The sequence below is a fragment of the Lissotriton helveticus genome, chromosome 3_1, assembly GCF_964261635.1.
Source record: "Lissotriton helveticus chromosome 3_1, aLisHel1.1, whole genome shotgun sequence".
Classification (NCBI taxonomy): Eukaryota; Metazoa; Chordata; class Amphibia; order Caudata; family Salamandridae; genus Lissotriton; species Lissotriton helveticus.
Window position 1 is genome coordinate 1,625,818,336 of NC_136061.1, and position 20,630 is coordinate 1,625,838,965.

The following is a 20,630-nucleotide window of genomic DNA, read 5'->3' on the forward strand; positions in this document are numbered from 1 at the left end:
TTTAACAGTCACATTAGGCATTTAGTATGTTCTACGAGTAAGCATATTAAAAAGATACTTTGTTTTAAAAAAACGATATCTTACATAACATTTAGATTTTGAATCAGGAATGAGTTAGCCACCCTTAAAAAATTGTAAGGAAAATATGCGTAGAATAGTATTTTGTAAGGGTACTTTCCTGTCAAGTCATGCTATAACTTACCAGTGTTTGTCATCGACATCTCAAATTCAGTATTTAGTATTCACAAAGTCATAAATATGTTTTAGAAGTCAGAATATTACAATTTACCATTCAGCCCATAGTATCCGTCCAATAGTTAAAACAGGTGACATTTTTTGATCAACCACCAGGTAAAGTAATTTGATATGGAATAAGATAAATTACTTTTATAGATGCAACAGACGTATCAATTCTCTCTTTCATTTCAACTGCTGAATATGATAAGCATGTGTGCTTTAGCGTGACTAATGAAACTAACATCTCTTTTTCAAATTCTTTTATGAAGTTTAATTAAGCAATTAATAATGACTCAATGACCATGAACAGAATTGCAGATGGAATTAACAGATTTCTTCTGCAAGGAAGTTACTTTGAGTTCAAATTGTGAGTACTGTGTTAGTTGAATATATTATAAATAGCATTTATGATCAGGAATAGAAATCCACAGATTCCATCTGTTTATTGTAAACCCAGTCACTCTTTGTTTGAACCCCATTGAAGATTGATTCTAGCATTTTTACCTTTCCCAACATCTGCTTCTGGGAATTAGACTTCCATCTCAGTTGCTGCCATATCTTGCATGAGTGGATGCTGATCCATTCTCAGATTGCTGGTGTTTGTACTTTTATATTAATGTGGTACCTTTGTGTTGGAAGGTAAATCATTAGTAGCGGTAAGTATGCACCCACCACAAGCAATGAGGCCTAAAGATGCAATATAAGGTCCAGTCAAGGTCTCCAGATTTGGCTCACAGAAAATAAAGTTCTAGAACTTCTTTACTGTACTGGTTATGATAAATTCACCAGTGGCCAGGATTTATCATTGCCAATCTTTTAAGTCCATGAATGATATTGTTTTTCCTTCGTAGCAATATTTATATTTAAATAAGATATTCCAATGTTGGCCTATGGGGCTAAGTCTCTACAATAGGGAAAAATAAAATTGGCAATTTTTCCCTCACCAGGCCAAGAAAACATCATTTATTATGTTTCTGCTTCTAGTTACAAGGCACCCCTTTCCTGGGGCACCTAGTAGAGACCTTAGGGGTGCTTTGTAAGTATAAATATGGTAGATTACCACTTTGGAAGTACCTTTCATTCCAAAGTGGAATATGTATGTATGTTACTTTTAAAGACAGTCTGCAAAGCAGGGCTGCCTTTAAAAATGAAAGCAGGCAACACAGCAAAACACACTCCAGTGCAGAAAATCTACTGGGCCGCTAAACCTCCCTGCCCTATTCTATACTAGGGACTTATAGGAAGTTTGAATCACCCATGCCTTATTATACACTATGGACTTACAGGGGTCTGTCATTGCCAATTGTAATTATACCGAATCGCCATATACCTTTTTCATCAGAGCACTGGCTCAGGCCTGGTTAGCAGAGCCCAGGGCACAGTCAGAGTCAATTATCACCAGTATCACTCACAAATGGGGGGTGAACAGGGCAAAAAGAATGACTTTCTCATACTTTGCTTGTGTAATCGTTTTCCAGGCACATAAATATTTTAAAATAAGTCAAGATTTGAATGTTCACTTCTTCCTGAGCATGCCTCAGCCTAATGTTTGTGATTAGGCACCCAGGTCCTTGCAATATTTTAAAATAGGAGAATTAAGTTGCTTTACTAAAATATAGATTTTTTGAAAGGGATAAAAGCAAAAAGTTGAAAATGTCACTTCACAAATCATTCAGTAACACACATTCCCCAACACTAAATGATCTCTCTAGAACCTTTTGGGCTGGGCAAAACATGTGAAGAGACGATGTGGGTAGAAGCTGTACCAGATGGCAAAGAATTCTGTTCTCTGATGAAACCTCTTAAACTAGTGGCTACAACCATTCAGCGTGCAGTTTCCCTTTCTTCTGACTGACAGTTCTTATTCCCTTTGACATAAGAGATAATTTAAAAGAAGCAAAGCTGATAGAAATGTTAGATTTATCAGTGTTTGTGGTATCATTCACGATTCATTAATTCTCAAAAAGATGAAAACTGGTGTTGGGAATTGTAGGTGATGGTTACTTGTTGAAACTGGATTGTTAATTGAGGAAACACAGAGGTTTTACTCTGGATTTGAGTTGTGGCTCAGCTACCACATAGGCTACTCAATGTAACCTCTGGAAGTAATTTATGTTTCTTGGACGAATCCCAAACTTACACTTGGTAGCTTGGATCAAGTAAACGATCAAGCAGGGATCCACAGTGTTGGATACACCAGCTGCATGGTGCCACCAAAGCTCAGAGATAGACAACCTTGTAAATCATAATAGCAGAGACAGTACCATCCTCGGGCATTCTTTGGAGCGTTATCTTGTATTAAGATTTTAGCTTTAGTCTTAGAAACCTGTTTGGAGGACACAATCCATCAGCATGACAAGGCTAGTAGAATTGTCATGCAGGGCTCCACAAGGCAGATAGATACTGGATACTCTGTTTTCGTGGTTATGATAAAGCACTGATTTGTGTGACAAAATGCCATAAGCAAAAGCAAGAAACCTTGGCAGATGCTGTCTCATATAAAATGGGTAAGATGGGACACTTTTCCCTCTCATCCGGAGATATCTTTTCTCCAAATCTTTGATTCTTCCCTCCTGCCACCAGAGATGGATCTTAGGCCCATCTCAGCTCTTTCTTTCTGTATAGCCAAGAGTTTATCCTTTAATTCTGTCCTCTCTTCTAGTTTCTGAATATCTGCCTCTTCAGTCTCTGCTTCTTCTGGGACACTATCTGTAGTACTCCCAGCGGGATTGCTGTCAGTTTGGTATTGAGAAAATCATCATCCTCCTCAGCCTCTCCTTCCCCTGACTTCACAGGGTGTCATCCCCTGCCATGGTTCTAGCACTTTCTACAAGCAACTGTTGCAGATAGCTTTCAATGGGTCTAGACCCCATGGTCAAGTTCCATGCTTGGCAGAGTCCCTTAAGATGGGTCAACTTAAGTTTCCTGGATGGCCCAAGGTTGAACTCCTGGGATGGACCTGTTGACTCAGGCATAATTTTACAGTAGTTGGGACCTTTTTAGAAATTACACAGAAATCTCAAGCAAACTCCTAAAGGGCATAATTAACTGAAATACTTTTTAATTCTATAAAAAAGTTTAGATTTGGAGTCCTAACACAATGCTCTACCAGTAAGTTTAAACAATTTACAAAACATTTGAAATTGACAAAAATATTTTTAGCTAAGAACAATTTTGGATTCTTTAGTGGGATTACTCATTAAGATAGTTGTACAGCAAATGCCAAGTCTTATATTCCACTGCTGCACCACTAATGTAGGAACCTGACTCTTTTATATAGTATACCAAAAAGAGGCTTACTGTGCTTTTATGTCTTTTCAGTCCTTCTTCTTCTTTTAGGTCAGCAGGACCTGATTTCCTGGTGCTTGGGGCTCCCCTAAATAATAGATTTAGGGGCATTAGGGGAGTAAAGAGCAGTAGCCAATGAATCTGATTTCCTGGTGCCTGGGACTCCCCAAAATAATAGATTTAGGGGCGTGTAGGGCAGTAGCCAATGGGCTATTTACCCCTGGGGTTATAACCCTGCCTAAGTTTAAAATCACAAAGATTGCAGAATTCAGATGTTTGTCTTCACTTCATTTAGATCACTTTAGGGTTGGAACTAGCCTGAATGCGGGGTCTGTAGGCATGGCATACAGGGCTGTATGCCATGTTGTGTTTTCACTTTTGTCTGCATCAAGACACGCAACCTGCAGTGGCAGTCTGAATGTGTTTGGTGAGGGGCCCTTAGAGTGGTACAATACATGCTGCAGACCTTAAGGACCATCTTTGACACCCATGCCCTAGGTACCTGGGGTTCCATTGACTAGGGATTTACAGGGGTGACAAGGGTCTTGCCAATCGGGGGAACACTTGTACAGTTTTGGGTTAGAGATCTGGCACTGGGGACCTGGTTAACAGTAACCCAGTGCACTTCCAGTCAAAATGATATCCAATACCAGGCAAAAAGTGGGGGACACTAAATCAAAAAGAGGAACTCTCCTACAAAAAGGCAGTGTCAGACAGGCATGCCTTGTATTCGTACAGTTTCAAACTTCTATAGACAGATTGATGGCAGTATAGACAGTGGTGACAGGTAGACAGCTTTTTTTATAGACATCTGGGAGGACTATTTAATGGATTTTGTCTGTTTATAGGAAGTTTATGTAGTCAGTCTATCAATTTCTTTTTCAGCTCTATTCCTCTAGAATTGTTGATCATTGCACTTCTGATCCAGCGTTTTGATCTTGCATTTCTGGGCCCAAATGGTACTGAGGATTTACCTCTGTCACTTCATTTACCACCACTTACTTACTAACTTGGTCCTCCGATGGACCTTTTCTGTCACACTGACGGGAAAGAGATTTAGCATATCTTGTCTGATCAATAACAATTAACAGTGCCACCAAATTTTCTACATAATGAGGAGCAGGACTTGGTGACCTGGTCCTCATTAGTAATCAAATTCAGGTATATCACTCTTAAGACCCAACTATATGAATATAGTATAGCAACAGGGAGGCCAAACCTCCAAAAGAAATTTAGGTGGACAAGTAATTTCTGTGGCTGCAATACAAAACAACAACATAAGTACCTAATGCTATGAATACAGTTTAAATTGGTCCTTTCGAGGCATTAGCAATCTAATTTTTTCAGGCACAGATTAAGGCACATAAATGATCAAAGTTGAGAAATAAGGTAACTTTATAGAAAACAATAGGTATAAGGCAAAAGAGTATGCGTAATATTAGCAATATCCTCTCAGAAGCTCAGTAAAGCATCCTTAATTGGTCAAGCAATAACTGCCGGCCTAAACCACACTTGAGGAATCAAGGAGATATGGAGAAAGACTCTAACAGTCCATTCAATGGGCAATGGGAGTTTGGGGAAATGGTTCAGGTTGAAGTCCAAGGAAAATTCTGCATGGGACATACAGAAAGGGGCTCAGTAAGGAAAGCCCAGAACGTGTTCTACAAGTCCAAAGTTGTCTGCTTCCCCCATCTAGGGAAACTGGTAATTCATAATCGATAGAGTCCATCGGCAACTCCCCTTTGGTTGCATTATCAATATAAGTCCATTGTATTTTTTCAATATTCGTATGTATTCACATTGTGCGCATTCTGCAACAGTCTATTAAAATTCCACACTGGACATGGAACATCGTCTTGGTCACACACTCAGGCTTCAATACATGAGTCCATTGTCCAGCCAGAGGTTTCTCATGCGTTCATCATTGGATTCCTTTCCCAGACATGTATCTATTGCTGTACAAGAAATGTATCCCCTCTAAACTAGCAAATCATGAGAATATTTGCAAAGAAAGCAAGTGAACAGAAATATAGAAGCGCAGTAGTTTCTCACAGGGCAAAATTCAGGCCTTTTGAGTGAAACTGCTCATTTAAGACATTAAATTATTAATGCACATTTCATATTTGTGTGCACATTTAAATCTATACGTATCTAAGGTTTCTGTAGTACTTTGAGTTCATACTGCATAGGTGATGCAATAAGAATTGAAACTTCACAACAGTAAGTAAGACTAGGATCAACATTGAAACTACATATGTGTAACAATAATGTGCACATTGAGTAACCATTATCGTCCAACATATTCTAATATCTTACACACATAAGGATTGTTTAAAGCTATGAATGACATTTCTAGCAGTTACACAGGCAATGTTGCACCCATTTGAAAATACGGGGAAATACTTCAGCAATAATACAAAGTGAATGATTTAAAGGAACACTACACATTGCAAATGTTTTCATCTTTCATTGTAGCAAGCATTATAATTGCAAATCCTTTCAGTTATAATGAAACTATTTTCTAATGTTTTACTACATTATTTTATTAATCACATCTAAGTTAAACTAAGTTAAACTTCAAATGTTTCTTTTGCAGTTGAATAATTATGCTCCACTCTCTTCATAAGGCCATATAAATGTGTGTATTTCTGGCCTCATATATTCGCATAATATAATTATAATCATTATACATAGTGCACTAGTATAAAACGTGCCATAATGGAGTGTTTTAAATGAGTATGCGCATTAACTATTTTTCTTTTAGAACAGCTGGACCGTTGACAAAATTCATCTATAGGCTAAGATTGTACTGGGGTTGGCTAAAATGCACTTGATGCAGTGTTAGGTTAGGAAAGAATTAATCATTATAGTGTTGGTGCTGTGCCTATAACTTGGTCAGTTGTTGTTCTAATACATAAAAGTGTATTCATGTGTGGAAGTGGTTATACAGATATATATGTGTTACTGTATTTACAGGTTTGTATGTGTGTTACACAATTATATTGTTTTGAAAGTAACTTACTATGTTAGCATAACTGTGGGCCTTAAACTCACAGTTGGGACATTTAACATTGAACGTGAAAGTAGTTTGCGATATATTTCTCCCTTTTGCAGACGCAGACCAAAGCATTCTTAGTTGGTGAAAGACCATTGTATTTTAAGATAGTGAGGCGAGGAAGAACTGGCAATGTCAATTACATTTAATGAGAAGAACTCTTGAGTGCTAGCAGTTGGTGAGATCTGACGAAGGGAGTAATTTAAGGATGCCTCAGAAGCGAAGACTGGAAAATGGGAGTATTTTACTAGGCGCTTAAACTCTTGATGGAAAATGGAAATAATGAGATTGAATAATATGAGGTCATGTGTCTCGAACTGTCTGTGTGTTTCTTATTAGTGAACTTACCTTGTAGTCTGAGAGACGTCATTTATACTTCAAGAGGTACAGATCTCTCCTGACGTCTGATTGTGTGAGTTTAGGCTACACATGAACTTTTGCTCACAGAACATCTACAGAAGTTCTGATGATGACACCTTTCCTTGCTCCTGGATTAATAGGATTTCCTTAACTCCTAGTTTAGTGTAGAGATAGCTAGATACTGCAATTATTTCCCAAGTATGGGAAGAAGGATCGAAACCATTTGTCCACTCATCAGACTTTTTTATTAATCTATTGCATTGCAATTACGTAAATCTTGATTTGTTCTTTACTGTTAAGGACCAATATTTTACGTCAATTTAGTCTTCCTTTGATACTTCTGTGTATATGTACAGTATGATTTTGCATCTGATTTATATTACCTTGGCTTTGAGTTTATCATAAATCCTTTTCAATCTTAAGATACGGACTCTGACTCTGAATGTGTGGTCACATTTGATCATACAGTTTATGGCTAGAAACTTGTCACTAACCCCTTCTCTTCTCAGACTACTACAAAAAGCCATTGACTTAAAGAAAATTTAAACAATGGTCCAGAGCCTCAGAACTTTCCATATTAGTAAAACATTCTATGCGAGCTCTAAAAATTGTATAGCAAAACTCTCTGCAACAGCAGTATTAGATATAAGATGAGCAAGAATCAGTATGAGAAGTAAGGCTCATGTGCAAGTTGTACATTCATTTGTGTGTCAGACATCAAACACATTTAGATATGGTGATTTACAAAGGGTAGGCAGTTTTGTGCAGCACCACCTCCGTAAAGAAGGCAATACTCCTACTGGTTGAGACAAAGATGTCTTAGATTTATCTCTGCTGGCCCATGATAAGGGCATCCTTATTACTAATCTAGAACATAAATAAAAAGATTTAGCCTCATTCCCAACCCATCCCCCCTTCACTGTTTATTACATGGATGCACATAAACTGCTAACTCTCCTGTCTAATTTTGATTTATCTGAAGATCAATATTTCCTTTTTAAATGCAAGGTACATGATTGAAAGTGTTTCTATTTCTGATTGTCACATTTTCTTCTTTCAACAGATTATTTTACATTAGAAAACAATGACGTTTTAACAGAAGTCATATTACGGAAACGGATTTTCAAGTCGAAAATTGAAATGGTTAAAATTGAAGATTATGGTACAGTTTAATAACAGCTATTTTATGAACAAAACAGCATTTTTTGAATCTGTGCATTTTCTTTCTGAAAAAAAACACGCTTGTAAAGTGTTTCTTTTCTTTAAAGATCTTCCAATGCAGCTGTCACTACCAAGGGATTTTACAGATCGCAACCAATATCCTCTGCTGCTTATTGTGTAAGTTGAGTGTTTCATTATTTCATAATATCTTTATGAGCTACACTGTGATCTCATTCCATATCCTTACTGTTACTTCGGGTAAAAACTGAGCATTTGAACACTCATTGGTTGCTTTAGAGTTGACGAAAATATTTCATCACTATGTTTACTTCCATTACGTGATCAAAGGTAAGTAGATATGTAGTAGAAAATATTCTGGGGTGGCTTGATGATTTTTTTACCACTGCCCTATCTTATACACACAAACAACACATTTTCTCAATTCTTGTCATGTGCAGTCAAACCCTGCCATTTGTGTGCAGTCTCTAAAGAAAGGAGTTGCTTTGATAGAATAAAAAATATATGTGTATTTGTTCTTTTGGACCATACTTTAAAAAAAGTTTTAAGTGGAAATAGCGGCCAGATGTTCAATGTGTCAAGGATAGTCAAATGTGATGGTAGAACAAGACCTAAGTGCCCTTTGATGGTGACTGTGATTGAGCGCCAGACAACTAGACTAACAAGGTTCATCCTATTCAAAGATTTTACATTCTGACTTTAATACTTTAAGTCCTAATTAGCCACAGGAGTACACTTCTAAAGCCCCCCAGGACCTCAAGAGAGGCATTTATAGACTCACAGGGTGGCAGGAAGAAGCCACGGCAGAGTACAATACAGGTCCAATTAGCGCTCTCAGCTGGTCAGTTGCAGGGAAAGGCTTCTTGTAGCTTAGTGTATCTCTGTATCTTTGACAGGAGGTCAGCTTTATGAACCTTGGGAATCCACTTCTTTGTCCGGGACTGAAGAGTGAGAGCTGGTCCAGTCTGTAGGCTCTTCTCGGTCCACAAAAAAGAATTAACTTCCTTTTTTTAGAATTACTGGCTGTTTAAAAGAGCCGGTCTTAAGCAGGGTCTCCTAACAACATCCTGTAAGCACTCCAGCAGAGCTTTCAATCTATGTTTACCTGCCCTCTATTGACTTCTATGGTGTGAAAAGGCCCCCTTATCTCCATCAAATAATTTAGAGCATTCCAACCAAAGCTTCATACCAGCTAATGGTAACATCCTTTGTGACCCTCTGATTTTAATCTGGCATGTTTTGTAAATCAGAGAATCTAAAAGGGATTTATCATTGAAAACAGCAATGCTACTATCTACCGTTCATCTCTTCTTTTTCAACAGACTCTGCTTGCCAAACATGACACTGCTTCCATAACATGGAATCAGTACATTACTTTGCATACACCAAACTACCCTTGATGCAACTGTTTATGCATCCATCTCATCTATTGACCCATTGTGTAATCAGCACCCCTTTTTTGGAGTGATATGTGCCCAAGACACTTTTCAGATATATATGGACCCATTGCATTAAATCATCTGTTTTTCTCCGTTTGTGATATGTGCTTCTCTTGAATTGAGACATTGGTGGCTCTGTCACTATATGTGATCAATTCAGCCCTCACAGTGGCGTCTGAAACTCTTTCCCATTGACCTGCCTGTTAGATTATGTGAAATGTGCTTCCATTACATTGAGTGTTTACCTTGTCATATTGAAGCATCTATGTTCCTGCTGTACTGGGTTATAAATGAATCTGTCTCAAATTCCAGAACCTACCCACATACATTTCTGTTTCGCATCTCTGGAAAATGAATCCAGTGGTCCTCTCACTTGTGCTACCATATATGGTATTGTATCCTACAACCATCATCCATGTATGTGTACATGATTTCACCCAAACAAGTATATATGAAATACTGGCAATAGGTAGAAATGAACTACAATTCTGTTTCACGAATTACAGTGTCCTATTAGGCTACCCACTGAAGTACAACTGCAACCCATGCTGACATTCACCATAGCAGATCTACTAACTCCCTGTAGCTATGACTTACTGTTTCTCACCAACAGATTGTTCTATTCTAACTCAATGAACGTATGCAATAATAACAGATGTAAACAATGGACCCAAATACCTGATCCATAATGATGCTGTGCAGCATGTCAATAAGCTACAGCTGAATGAATTGTAACTCAGCCAATAATAATGACTTAAACTCAGAATATTAGGGTATAGCAGGAAGTACCATATCAATATCACAGTGACCTTGGTAAAAGCATTGTTTTATAAATTCAACCATTTCAATCACGTAAAACAATCATGACATCCATTGACTACTTTTTAGAAGTACCCATATTAACAGCCCAAATGTGAAAACTGAGTGAGTGCCCAATAGATGTGGCAACTGGTTCTTCATAAAATACAGAGTATCATGACTAGGGTAGCAAAAGGGTTGTGAAGGTTTACACTTTCTTTGAGCAACATCGTTTTAAAAGCTGGATAGTCCAAGGGTAAGTAAGCACAAGTCTTGCAGTCTTGATATAGAATGAGACAAATAATTGCGTTTAAGAAGGTCTAATAGCGCCAGTGACTACTGAGATAGTAAAAGAAAGACAAGGGAGATTGTCAGCCTGTGAACTAATATTAGAAGTAGATGAACCCTTACTATCATACAAAGAATACATTGAGGAAAAGTGGTTAAACCAATAAGCTTCCGGTATAAGCAAAGCTAAACTTGACATGGGGCCCTTAACCAGGAGTGGGTGATTTAAGATTCTCCAGAATGCCACTGCATTATTGGTGTCACTAGCATATACCAACTGATCCCAGATGTCTTCCATAAGGAATTCCTTTATCTCCTTAAGCACCCTCGTGTATTAGAATCTTAAACACTATGGGCCAGATGTAGGTGGCCAATTACCGGTCGGTAACGGCCGAATTCGGCCGTTACCGACCGGTAATTGGATTTTGAGATGTAGGAGCATGCTTTACAGAATCGGTATTTTACCGAATCTGTATTTACAGATTCGGTAAAATTACCGAATTGGTAAATACAGACTCGGTAAAAATACAGAGTCTGTAAAAGCATATGTAGGTAGCACATCTTTGAGTGCCGCAGGACTTTCAGATTCGGTATTTTACCACCCAATCCAATTGGGTGGTAAAATACCGAATCCAGGTGTGCATGCACATCTGTGCATGCACACCTGTGCCATGTGACACACAGACATGCCCTTAGGGCATGTCTGTGTGCCACATGGCGCACATGCCTATTTTTGGGGTGCCAGAGGGTGTCAAAGTGACACCCCCTGCACCCTTGCAAAAATCGGTATTTACCGAATCTGTAATTACAGAATCGGTATTGCCCATTGATTCCTATGGGCTGCAAGGCCCATAGGAATCAATGGGCAATACCGATTCGGTATTTACAGAATCGGTAAATACCGAATCTTAACGATTCGGTATTTACTGACCCTGAAATACCTACATCTCCCCCCCCTCTATTTTACCACCTCTTAAATACCGATTCGGTATGAATCGGTATTTAAGAGGTGGTAAATTAAAATTACCTACATCTGGCCCTTTACCACCTCCATGTTTCTTGGACGAGATTTAAGTGCTAACTTTAAGGCTCACAAGGCTTGGGAACATTCCTGATTAAACTACTGGGGATCATTGGCTACAGGTAACACTGAGCTTGGCAAAGTGAGAGTGAACTAAACCCCAGCACAAAGAGCAGAAAAGGCTATGAGAATATTTTTCAGGCATGAGTCTGGGTTAAGACTGCACACAGTTCAAAATTGATTGAAAAGAGACCCACAAAAAGTTGTCAAAGACAATTTTAACCCGCCTGATCTCCCTCCCTTCTTCTGAGACAGTCAAGGATTCTGTATGGGAATTAAAGGGGGGAGCTGGTTCTGGTGAGATAAAGCTAGCAAGAGCGCAACCATCTCATTTGACACGATAATTCACCAGGGCAGGGAGAAGAGATATAGAAATTAGAATATGGTCCAGAAAGGATTCAGTCCCTCTCCCAACATAGGTGGAGGCTACCTGTGCACCAGGAATAACCAAGTGGCATATTTAGGAGGGCCATATCTCTGCTTTTTTGGCTTTTAAAGCCAAAAGAGCGGAGATAAAAATATCCCCCTATTTACAAGAGGGTGATAACATGCTTTAGCGTGATATTTTTCTGACGCCTCCCTTTGCATCTCTAATGAGATGCAAAGTGGGTCGTCACTGGGCAGTACAACCTTGTAAATATCGCTGATGTGCACATCGCAATATTTCCAAGTTGGCCCTCCCATTTTAGCAGACGCTGTTTTCGCCAATAGCTAACGTCTGCTAAAATCATCACTAACCCATACCACATGGTCATATCAACAAGCAAATCGCCATTTTGCAGGGAACATCGCTCGAAAACCAGCGATGTTCCATGCATAAAGGCGAAAACCCTGCTATCGCTGGAATTTATATTGCGATAAATTTCAGTGATAGACGGCGATAAATATAAAAGCGCTAAGCGCGCTTTGCAATATTTATCACTGTCTGTTGTAAATATGCCCCCAAATTCTGTGAATGGATTAAACTTTTTAACTGCTCACCTTGAGAGGAATGTTCAAATTAGAGAAGAGAAGAGATATCTTCTACTAAGGGGTCATGAAATATGAAACCGGGTCCAGGGCAATGGTAAATGTTAAAATCACCCAGGGCCACAATTGAGGTTTTTGTGGCTTAGTTCACTCCCCAAGAATTTGGAAAGTTCCTAAATGTATCTGTGATGGCGTCTACCCTAGAAATTACGTCAGAGTAATAAGGGGTGCTGTAAGTGTTATAGACATTGCTATTAGCATCGCGGAGTTATTGAAAAGGGTTATATGACTGCTCCTACACAGGAACAGTTTGTCTCCATTGCAATTGCCACATAATTTAGAGCTTGAGAGATTAGAGTACACAACTCAGCCTTGGCACACCCAGATGGGGAGGATAACGCAGGCTAGAAAAAATTAGAAAAAATTAGCATAATTAGATAGAAAGGGAGTAGATTTTAGGGACCAAGGGACATATTATCAAGTAGGGTGTTAAAATTATCGCCGTTTTAACGGCAGAACACTGCCGCTAAAACGGCGATAATGGGCTTGATAATATGGCCTTGTGAATTCCAATAGAAACCCATGTTCTGGGGTGAACATGGGCTTCTGTTGGAATTCTCCAGGGCGTATTATCAAGCCCATTATCTCCGCACTGCCGCTAAAATGGCGATAATTTTAACGCCCTGCTTGATAATATGCCCCCAAGTTTCCTGAAAGGCTAGACCGTGGAAAGTTTTAACAAGGTCCAACCAGTTGGTGTCCTTGATCTTGTGCTCCCGCCCAGCTAAGTAAAAAGAGCAAAAGGGTCCCTAGCAGGACCACATGAAAGCATAAGGGTGCCATCGGGGATCACAGCAAAATGTTCTATATACAGTAGTAGTAAACCAGTAAAAACTCAGATGAATCTAAATGAGGCAGGGAAACCAAGAGGTCGGTGGATGGAGCATCTACCTTTTTTTTCAGGTGCCCCATTCAGGTGCCCCATTCTCTTCAGCCTCTGAAAAATTAACATGATCAGGTTAATATTCAAACATAATGCATAACGTGAACTTCGGCATAACAAAAACCTGTTATTCAGCATTTAATGCGACTAAATTAAGCCAAAAATATGAACTAGGTTTTTGTGCATTTTGAATTTTAACTTGACTTATACTGTCTATGTCTGCCAAATACATATGCCTGTTGTTTTAATTTCTTAATAGGAATGTTTTGAATGGTAAACCATTCAAGAAAATGTTAACTTTGTTTTCTCAAGGGGTTTAAATATATCTGCTAAAATTTTCATAAATTATAAAAACGCACCCAAGGTTCGTATATTTCAGTTAGAACTGAACAGGTCAATGAATGTGATTGTTAAAATAGGCTTTCTCAAGCTGTGAATTAAAACTACATAAACATGTGATTTACATGCAGTAAGAAAGAAACGTGTGGCTGCATATTGTATTTGCACCAACCCATTTCACTTTAAACCAAATATATCGTAAGGTATCCCATTGAAAATTTCCATGAAAATGATGAGTTGATTTGGCAAAAATGTACACTTATTTATGCAGCTTGGCAGTGTTGCTCATTTGAGAATTAACAACAACACAACGAGGACAATATAATTGGAGTATATTTACTAAAGTATGTTCTGCCAGTCCAGGCTACACTTTCTGTGTTACAGTTATGAAATATGTGAAGAATTGCCCCTGGTTCCTAACGTATTGCTTCTGCAAATGTATCTCTGCTCAAACAATTCAGGAATGAGTTGTTAGCTATGTTTACTTGAGATCTTTAGAGAGGTAAAATTCTGCTTTATAATCTTCCTGTGGTGCCTGGATTCACAAACCCCCAAAAATACATTGTTTAAAAGATAGTTTTGTTCACTACATCTGTGCTTGGCCACCCACGCTATGCAGCACCAAAGCTATGGAAGCCACTAATAGCAGGTTTCACACAGAGCCCTTGATCTAGCAGAAGTATTATAATAGGTTTTAATTGTTACCTCTTACTTCTGCTACTTTCTCATTTATCCCTCTAACCATACTGGGCCCACTACAGTCAGACGGATCGCAGCATCACCCATACCACAGAGGCATAAGGTTCTCTGATGAATCTTTCTCTGCCAAAAAGGAGGGTTGGGAATTAGTGTGTCCAAAACACATTAGCCACCCAATGAGGACCATTAATTGGTGGCTACCTCACAAGTTCGAGATCAGGTTCAAATACACAACTTTCAGGACCATGCTATAGATGCTACAGAAAAAAAGTATTCCAATGGGAAATCCCAATCTCCTAAAGAAGTTAAGTCTAACTAGAACTATACAAACTAGGAGCCCTGCTTCTGCTACACAGAATAGAAGAAACAAAACTTGATACTGTAAAAAGATTGGCTGATTCTCCCTACAATAGATTTAAAAGTAAATGGAAAACAGCTTAGTTCAATGAAAGAACATCAGTACAGAATAATAGTATCAAACCATATAGATAGCTTGGTTATTTTATTAATTATCCGAAATCAATACCGATAAGCAATCTCTTATGCATTTCGGTAAGGAATATTACAGCATGTAGTACAAGCATTCACATTTAGTCAAATATGTAATCCAAAGAGGCTAGTTAAAACAGTCATCAGATACAAGGTTACAGATTCCTACCGCCATTAAAGGCAGAAGGATGGCTCTGTTCCCTAATTGGATCCAAAGGTTCTAATGCAAAAAGGAATCAAATTAAAGCCTACTAAGGGTGAGTCCGTAAGCATGGGCAAGAAGGGGAAATAAGGCAAAACCAAGTAGTTCGGCAAAGAAGGATTCCAGTTTAACTGCTTAAGGCAGCAGCAAAAGGCAGTCCAAGATAAGAGATTAAGGATGGTTTATAAAAAGTATAGGATAGGCATTCAGTCCTCTCTCATAGGAAAAGATCTATCATTGGTAGCTCTTGCAAAGAAAAGTGAAAGTATGGCATAGTGTACTCTTACAAGTAAAATAATGGTGTGGCCTCACAAAGAAAAGAAAAAGTGTGGCGATGCCCCTCCTTTGGGACTTCAAGTCTTCATGACGCTTTAGTGATGTAGTATCACTCCACTTGTCAGTCCATTGCATGATTAATTTACCTATGAACATACCAAATACAATTTAGTTATTCCTGCATACTTTCCCATATTGTTCTTAAGAAAGAACTGGCTTTCCGGGCCTCACAGGTTTGTCAACGGTAAGACATTTACATTGTTTCAATCAATGACATCCAGTTATGGTTCACTTTCCCACCAGATTATTCTGCAGTGAACTCTAAAAGAATGTCTTTGAAACATAACATGATACATGTACAGAACAAATAGATCAACATTTGCAGATATGCCAAGAGACCATTACACTTGGCTAATGGGAAAAATGCAGCTTATGAAAGAACACATTTAAAAATGTCTAAGTCAGCTTTAAACTAATTAAATTCAATTAGAATCAAGTACAATGCTTAAATGCAAACATTTCATAATAGGAGAAAAATAGTAATGCTTCACCAACGTACTATCACACAAAATTGATTAACATTGACTATGGCCTACTGCCACAATATTATATATCCATACATTTAAATTATTCTTAAAGATCATTTCCCTAAAATCATTTCATGTTTTCTATGAGCCTTGTGGTCTCACATTTGCAAATTTCAGCCTTCTAACTAATGTTATCACATATTTGCACTACAATCTATTCTTGATGCATTTCAATGTAAGGCAATAGAAATGCTCATCCACACCATTAGAATCATTACTTTCATCTGTAAATGAACAACAAAACATAATTTTCAAAAGTAATCTTGTTAAGGAAACCTATTTATAAATATTATAATCAGTTAGATTTGAATTTCTCTGTTTCCAACACTTTCAAACACGCTTTAACTGTGCTGTTACTTCACTGTCTCAACTGCTGTGTCACTTCATTTAACATGTGTAACGTGCACATTCAGGTTTCTATGTCTAAAATCAGTAAATGTGTTGTGTAAAATGTTTTGAAATATTTTGTGTCATCACCTTGCAGCTAAATCCTGCTGCACGCGACTGGAGGCCATGCCTAGCAAGAGTTGGCTTCCTACGTTAGGCTGGTTGCACTCCCTTGCTGAACACCAGTCCCTAGGGCCAAACCTCACTGCACAAGGCCACTGGATTCAAGCAAGCCGGGCTGAAGACGGCTGTAATGCCAGAAACCGGTCCTCGGAAGCTTGTTTCCGGTCCAGGGAAGGCATGGCTTGGCAGTTCGGGCTGGACTGTTCCCATGAGGCACAGGGTCAGACTGATTTGCATATAGCCATGTCTGAACTGGGGCGGCAGAGGGGGCTAAAGAACGGTGATGGATCAAACCCAGATCTTTTGACTGGGTGTGAGTGTTTGATTGGTTCAGATGCTCTGTCCATCACCACCCCCTTTTGTACCGCTTTGGCCACCATAAGTGTGGCAGGGTATGCTTAGACGTGAGTCCCTTGCTCACTTTGCCACTGGATTCAAGCAAGCCGGGCTGAAGACGGCTGTAATGCCAGAAACCATTCCTCGGAAGCGTGTTTCCGGTCCAGGGAAGGCATGGCTTGGCAATTCGGGCTGGACTGTTCCCATGAGGCACAGGGTCAGACTGATTTGCATATAGCCATGTCTGAACTGGGGTGGCAGAGTGGGCTAAAGAACGGTGATGGATCAAACCCAGATCTTTTGACTGGGTGTGAGTGTTTGATTGGTTCAGATGCTCTGTCCATCACCACCCCCTTTTGTACCGCTTTGGCCACCATAAGTGTGGCAGGGTATGGTCAGACGTAAATCCCTTGCTCACTTTGCCACTGGATTCAAGCAAGCCGGGCTGAAGACGGCTGTAATGCCAGAAACCGGTCCTCGGAAGGTTGTTTCCGGTCCAGGGAAGGCATGGCTTGGCAGTTCGGGCTGGACTGTTCCCATGAGGCACAGGGTCAGACTGATTTGCATATAGCCATGTCTGAACTGGGGTGGCAGAGTGGGCTAAAGAACGGTGATGGATCAAACCCAGATCTTTTGACTGGGTGTGAGTGTTTGATTGGTTCAGATGCTCCGTCCATCACCACCCCCTTTTGTACCGCTTTGGCCACCATAAGTGTGGCAGGGTATGCTCAGACGTGAGTCCCTTGCTCACTTTGCCACTGGATTCAAGCAAGCCGGGCTGAAGATGGCTGTAATGCCAGAAACCGGTCCTCGCAAGCTTGTGTCTGGTCCAGGGAAGGCATTGCTTGGCAGTTCGGGCTGGACTGTTCCCATGAGGCACAGGGTCAGACTGATTTGCATATAGCCATGTCTGAACTGGGGTGGCAGAGTGGGCTAAAGAACGGTGATGGATCAAACCCAGATCTTTTGACTGGGTGTGAGTGTTTGATTGGTTCAGATGCTCCGTCCATCACCACCCCCTTTTGTACCTCAAAGGCCATGCACAGCATTTGTTGGTCTCCCACAGGACTTGGAAGTTTGCAGACCGTGGTCGGTTAGGTGCAGGTCTTTGCCTGCAGCCGGGCCCTGCAGCCAGCCACCTGCTGCATGTGGATGAATGGTGTGCACTTCTGAGAGAGGTAACTACTGTCCAAAGAGTAATCCCTCTGGTCAACCATCACTCTGCATGGCTTTTTAAAAGCTCTCTCTCTTTTTTTATTGCCACTGAAGTTGTGGCTTTGAAAAAATGATATCAAATTTAAAAGTAACACTCAATTGCCCAAGCTCTGCCAAATAATGAGGCATTTCCTACCCATCCTTTTTGGGACTTTGATAAAAAGATAGAACAGTCTACAAGTTTTCAAGTACGATCTGCTATTGTTGTACATGTCTGATGTTATGTTTATTGTACTTCACAATCAGAATGGTTGGTAAAAAAGTTTTCTCTCAGCAAACATGAATGTCACGACAGTCTCAAGAAGAGCTCACTCAATCAATATGGTCTTATGTAACCTCCATTACACTTCCCGTGATCCTGCTGACAAATACCTTTGACTATTCATGGCAATGCATATGTGCTTTTAGAAACGACTTCATTTATTTCTCAGACTCTAAAGGAGTTTTTCCAAATTAAAGCAATTATATTTGCTGACAGGGTAGTTTTCTTCCAACTTGATGGTTTCCTAGTGATGTTTCTGAACTTTCAACATTATAGACTTGGAAAGGCAGTTTTTACTTTGCCACTTAGATGGGAGACTTCTGATTTCAAATGCTGTAACATAATGAAAATAAGGGTCACATCTCAACGGTGAAAAGTGAGCTTGTTTAGTGAAAACTGTGGCTAAAATGGTAAAATGTTGCAACCTTGGCAATAGGCAAAAACAGATTTAGAGGATACAAATAGAGGCAAATTACTCCATCCTTTATCAAATACTTTCTGTTTCATACATGTCCGGCGAGGATAATATAGAATATAGAATTTAAATATCACTTTTGCACTACGATTTTGTAGAATATGCACTTTAAACACTGCCTGCGGTATTATTTTAATGTAGTAAAATTAAACGTTGCCAAATACTTTACAACGGGCAACCACCTTCCTCTTTCAAATGACATATGGAATGCCTAAATCTGGCCAAAACAGAATAGTCTACCACTTTGCTTTGATGCCATTTTGGGTGAATGCAAATATCAGATTCTATTTACGAATGACATAAAAATCTCTTTCATCTGATGTCTATCTAATATGATAGGAATCCACAAATCTGAGCTTGAATTCTTTCATCCTTCTGTTTTCAGAAAATTGAGTGCTATTGTCTTGGATTATTGATGCACCTGTTGTTGCAGTATGTACCATAACCAACATTTGTGGCAATAACTTCGAAATAATAATAGAAAAAAAATTATGAGTATGATGATAAGAATAAGCATAATAGTAGAAACTATAAGTATTTATTGAATATAATAACAATTATTATTATCATTATTATCATTCTTCTTCTTCTTCTTCTTCTTCTTATTATTATTATTATTATTATTATTATTATTATTATTATTATTATTATTATTATTATTTCCAGCTAGCACAAAAACACTTATATATTTGTGAAAGGGTATTTAGATCAAGGGGAATTGCTGGGCGCTCTGCTAGTTGTGGACGAAAAGGGTGTCAGAGGATAAAGGGTTATGGTTTGGTGCAACTGGGTGAGGGGATGAGCCCTATAACCCCCCAGAATATGTGTTGGGAAACCAACACACTGTCAGATTGCAACGAAGTACCCAATGCTCACAACAGAAAAAGTAGAGCAAATGTGTGTCACTGTAGACACGTGTGAACTTCAGTAGAAAGCTGGCAGAAATAAAAACAACGTCTTTTTGTTTGGTGAAAAAGTTTAAGTCTTCATTTAATTTCTTCGAACAAGCGAGCCAACACGGGTTTCGTCGCAGGGGAAAAATTATTTCCGCGACTCCTCAGGGCTGTGTGGTAGGAGAAACATCTGTACGTCTTTCATCCACTGTTAGATTCGAAGTTGCGGTGGAGCCCCACTGATTCAATATTAATCAGACTCAGAGCGAGTGATTAGTTTTCATGTAGTCCCACAGGCATTTTCAGAACAGTCACTGTGAGCGAGTAATCCCTCGTGATTCAGGAGCTGCTTGTGTATAACAGCAAATGTCGGTAGTGATCCTGCGGTTCGACCCGCTCCCAGTGATTGTTCTGAAAATGCCTGCGAGACTACATGAAAACTAATCACTCGCTCTGAGTCTGATTAATATTGAACCAGTGGGGCTCCACTAAATCTAACACTTGATGAAAGACGTACAGGAACCCATACCCGAGCTTTTCCTGAATTTGATCTTTGTCTACATATACCAGACACAACGCCACTTAAGTCTCGGGCTCTGCCGGGTGGAATTATCACCGGCGGAGCGACTTACACATTTGTTTCTCCTACCACACAGCCCTGAGGAGTCGCAGAAATAATTTTTCCACTGCGACGAAACACGTGTCGGCTG

At 39.3% G+C, this 20,630-nt stretch overlaps 1 protein-coding gene across 2 annotated transcripts in view; it reads left to right on the top strand.

Moving 5' to 3' along the window:
* The window catches only part of DPP10 (dipeptidyl peptidase like 10), a 1,755,202-nt gene that overhangs the window by 1,563,065 nt on the left and 171,507 nt on the right, over positions 1-20,630 (top strand). For both annotated transcript variants that reach the window (XM_078683981.1, XM_078683980.1), the window contains exons 18-19: positions 8,004-8,102; positions 8,209-8,278. In XM_078683981.1, the coding sequence (XP_078540107.1) occupies positions 8,004-8,102; positions 8,209-8,278 (169 nt within the window). The remainder of the gene's footprint in view (positions 1-8,003; positions 8,103-8,208; positions 8,279-20,630) is intronic.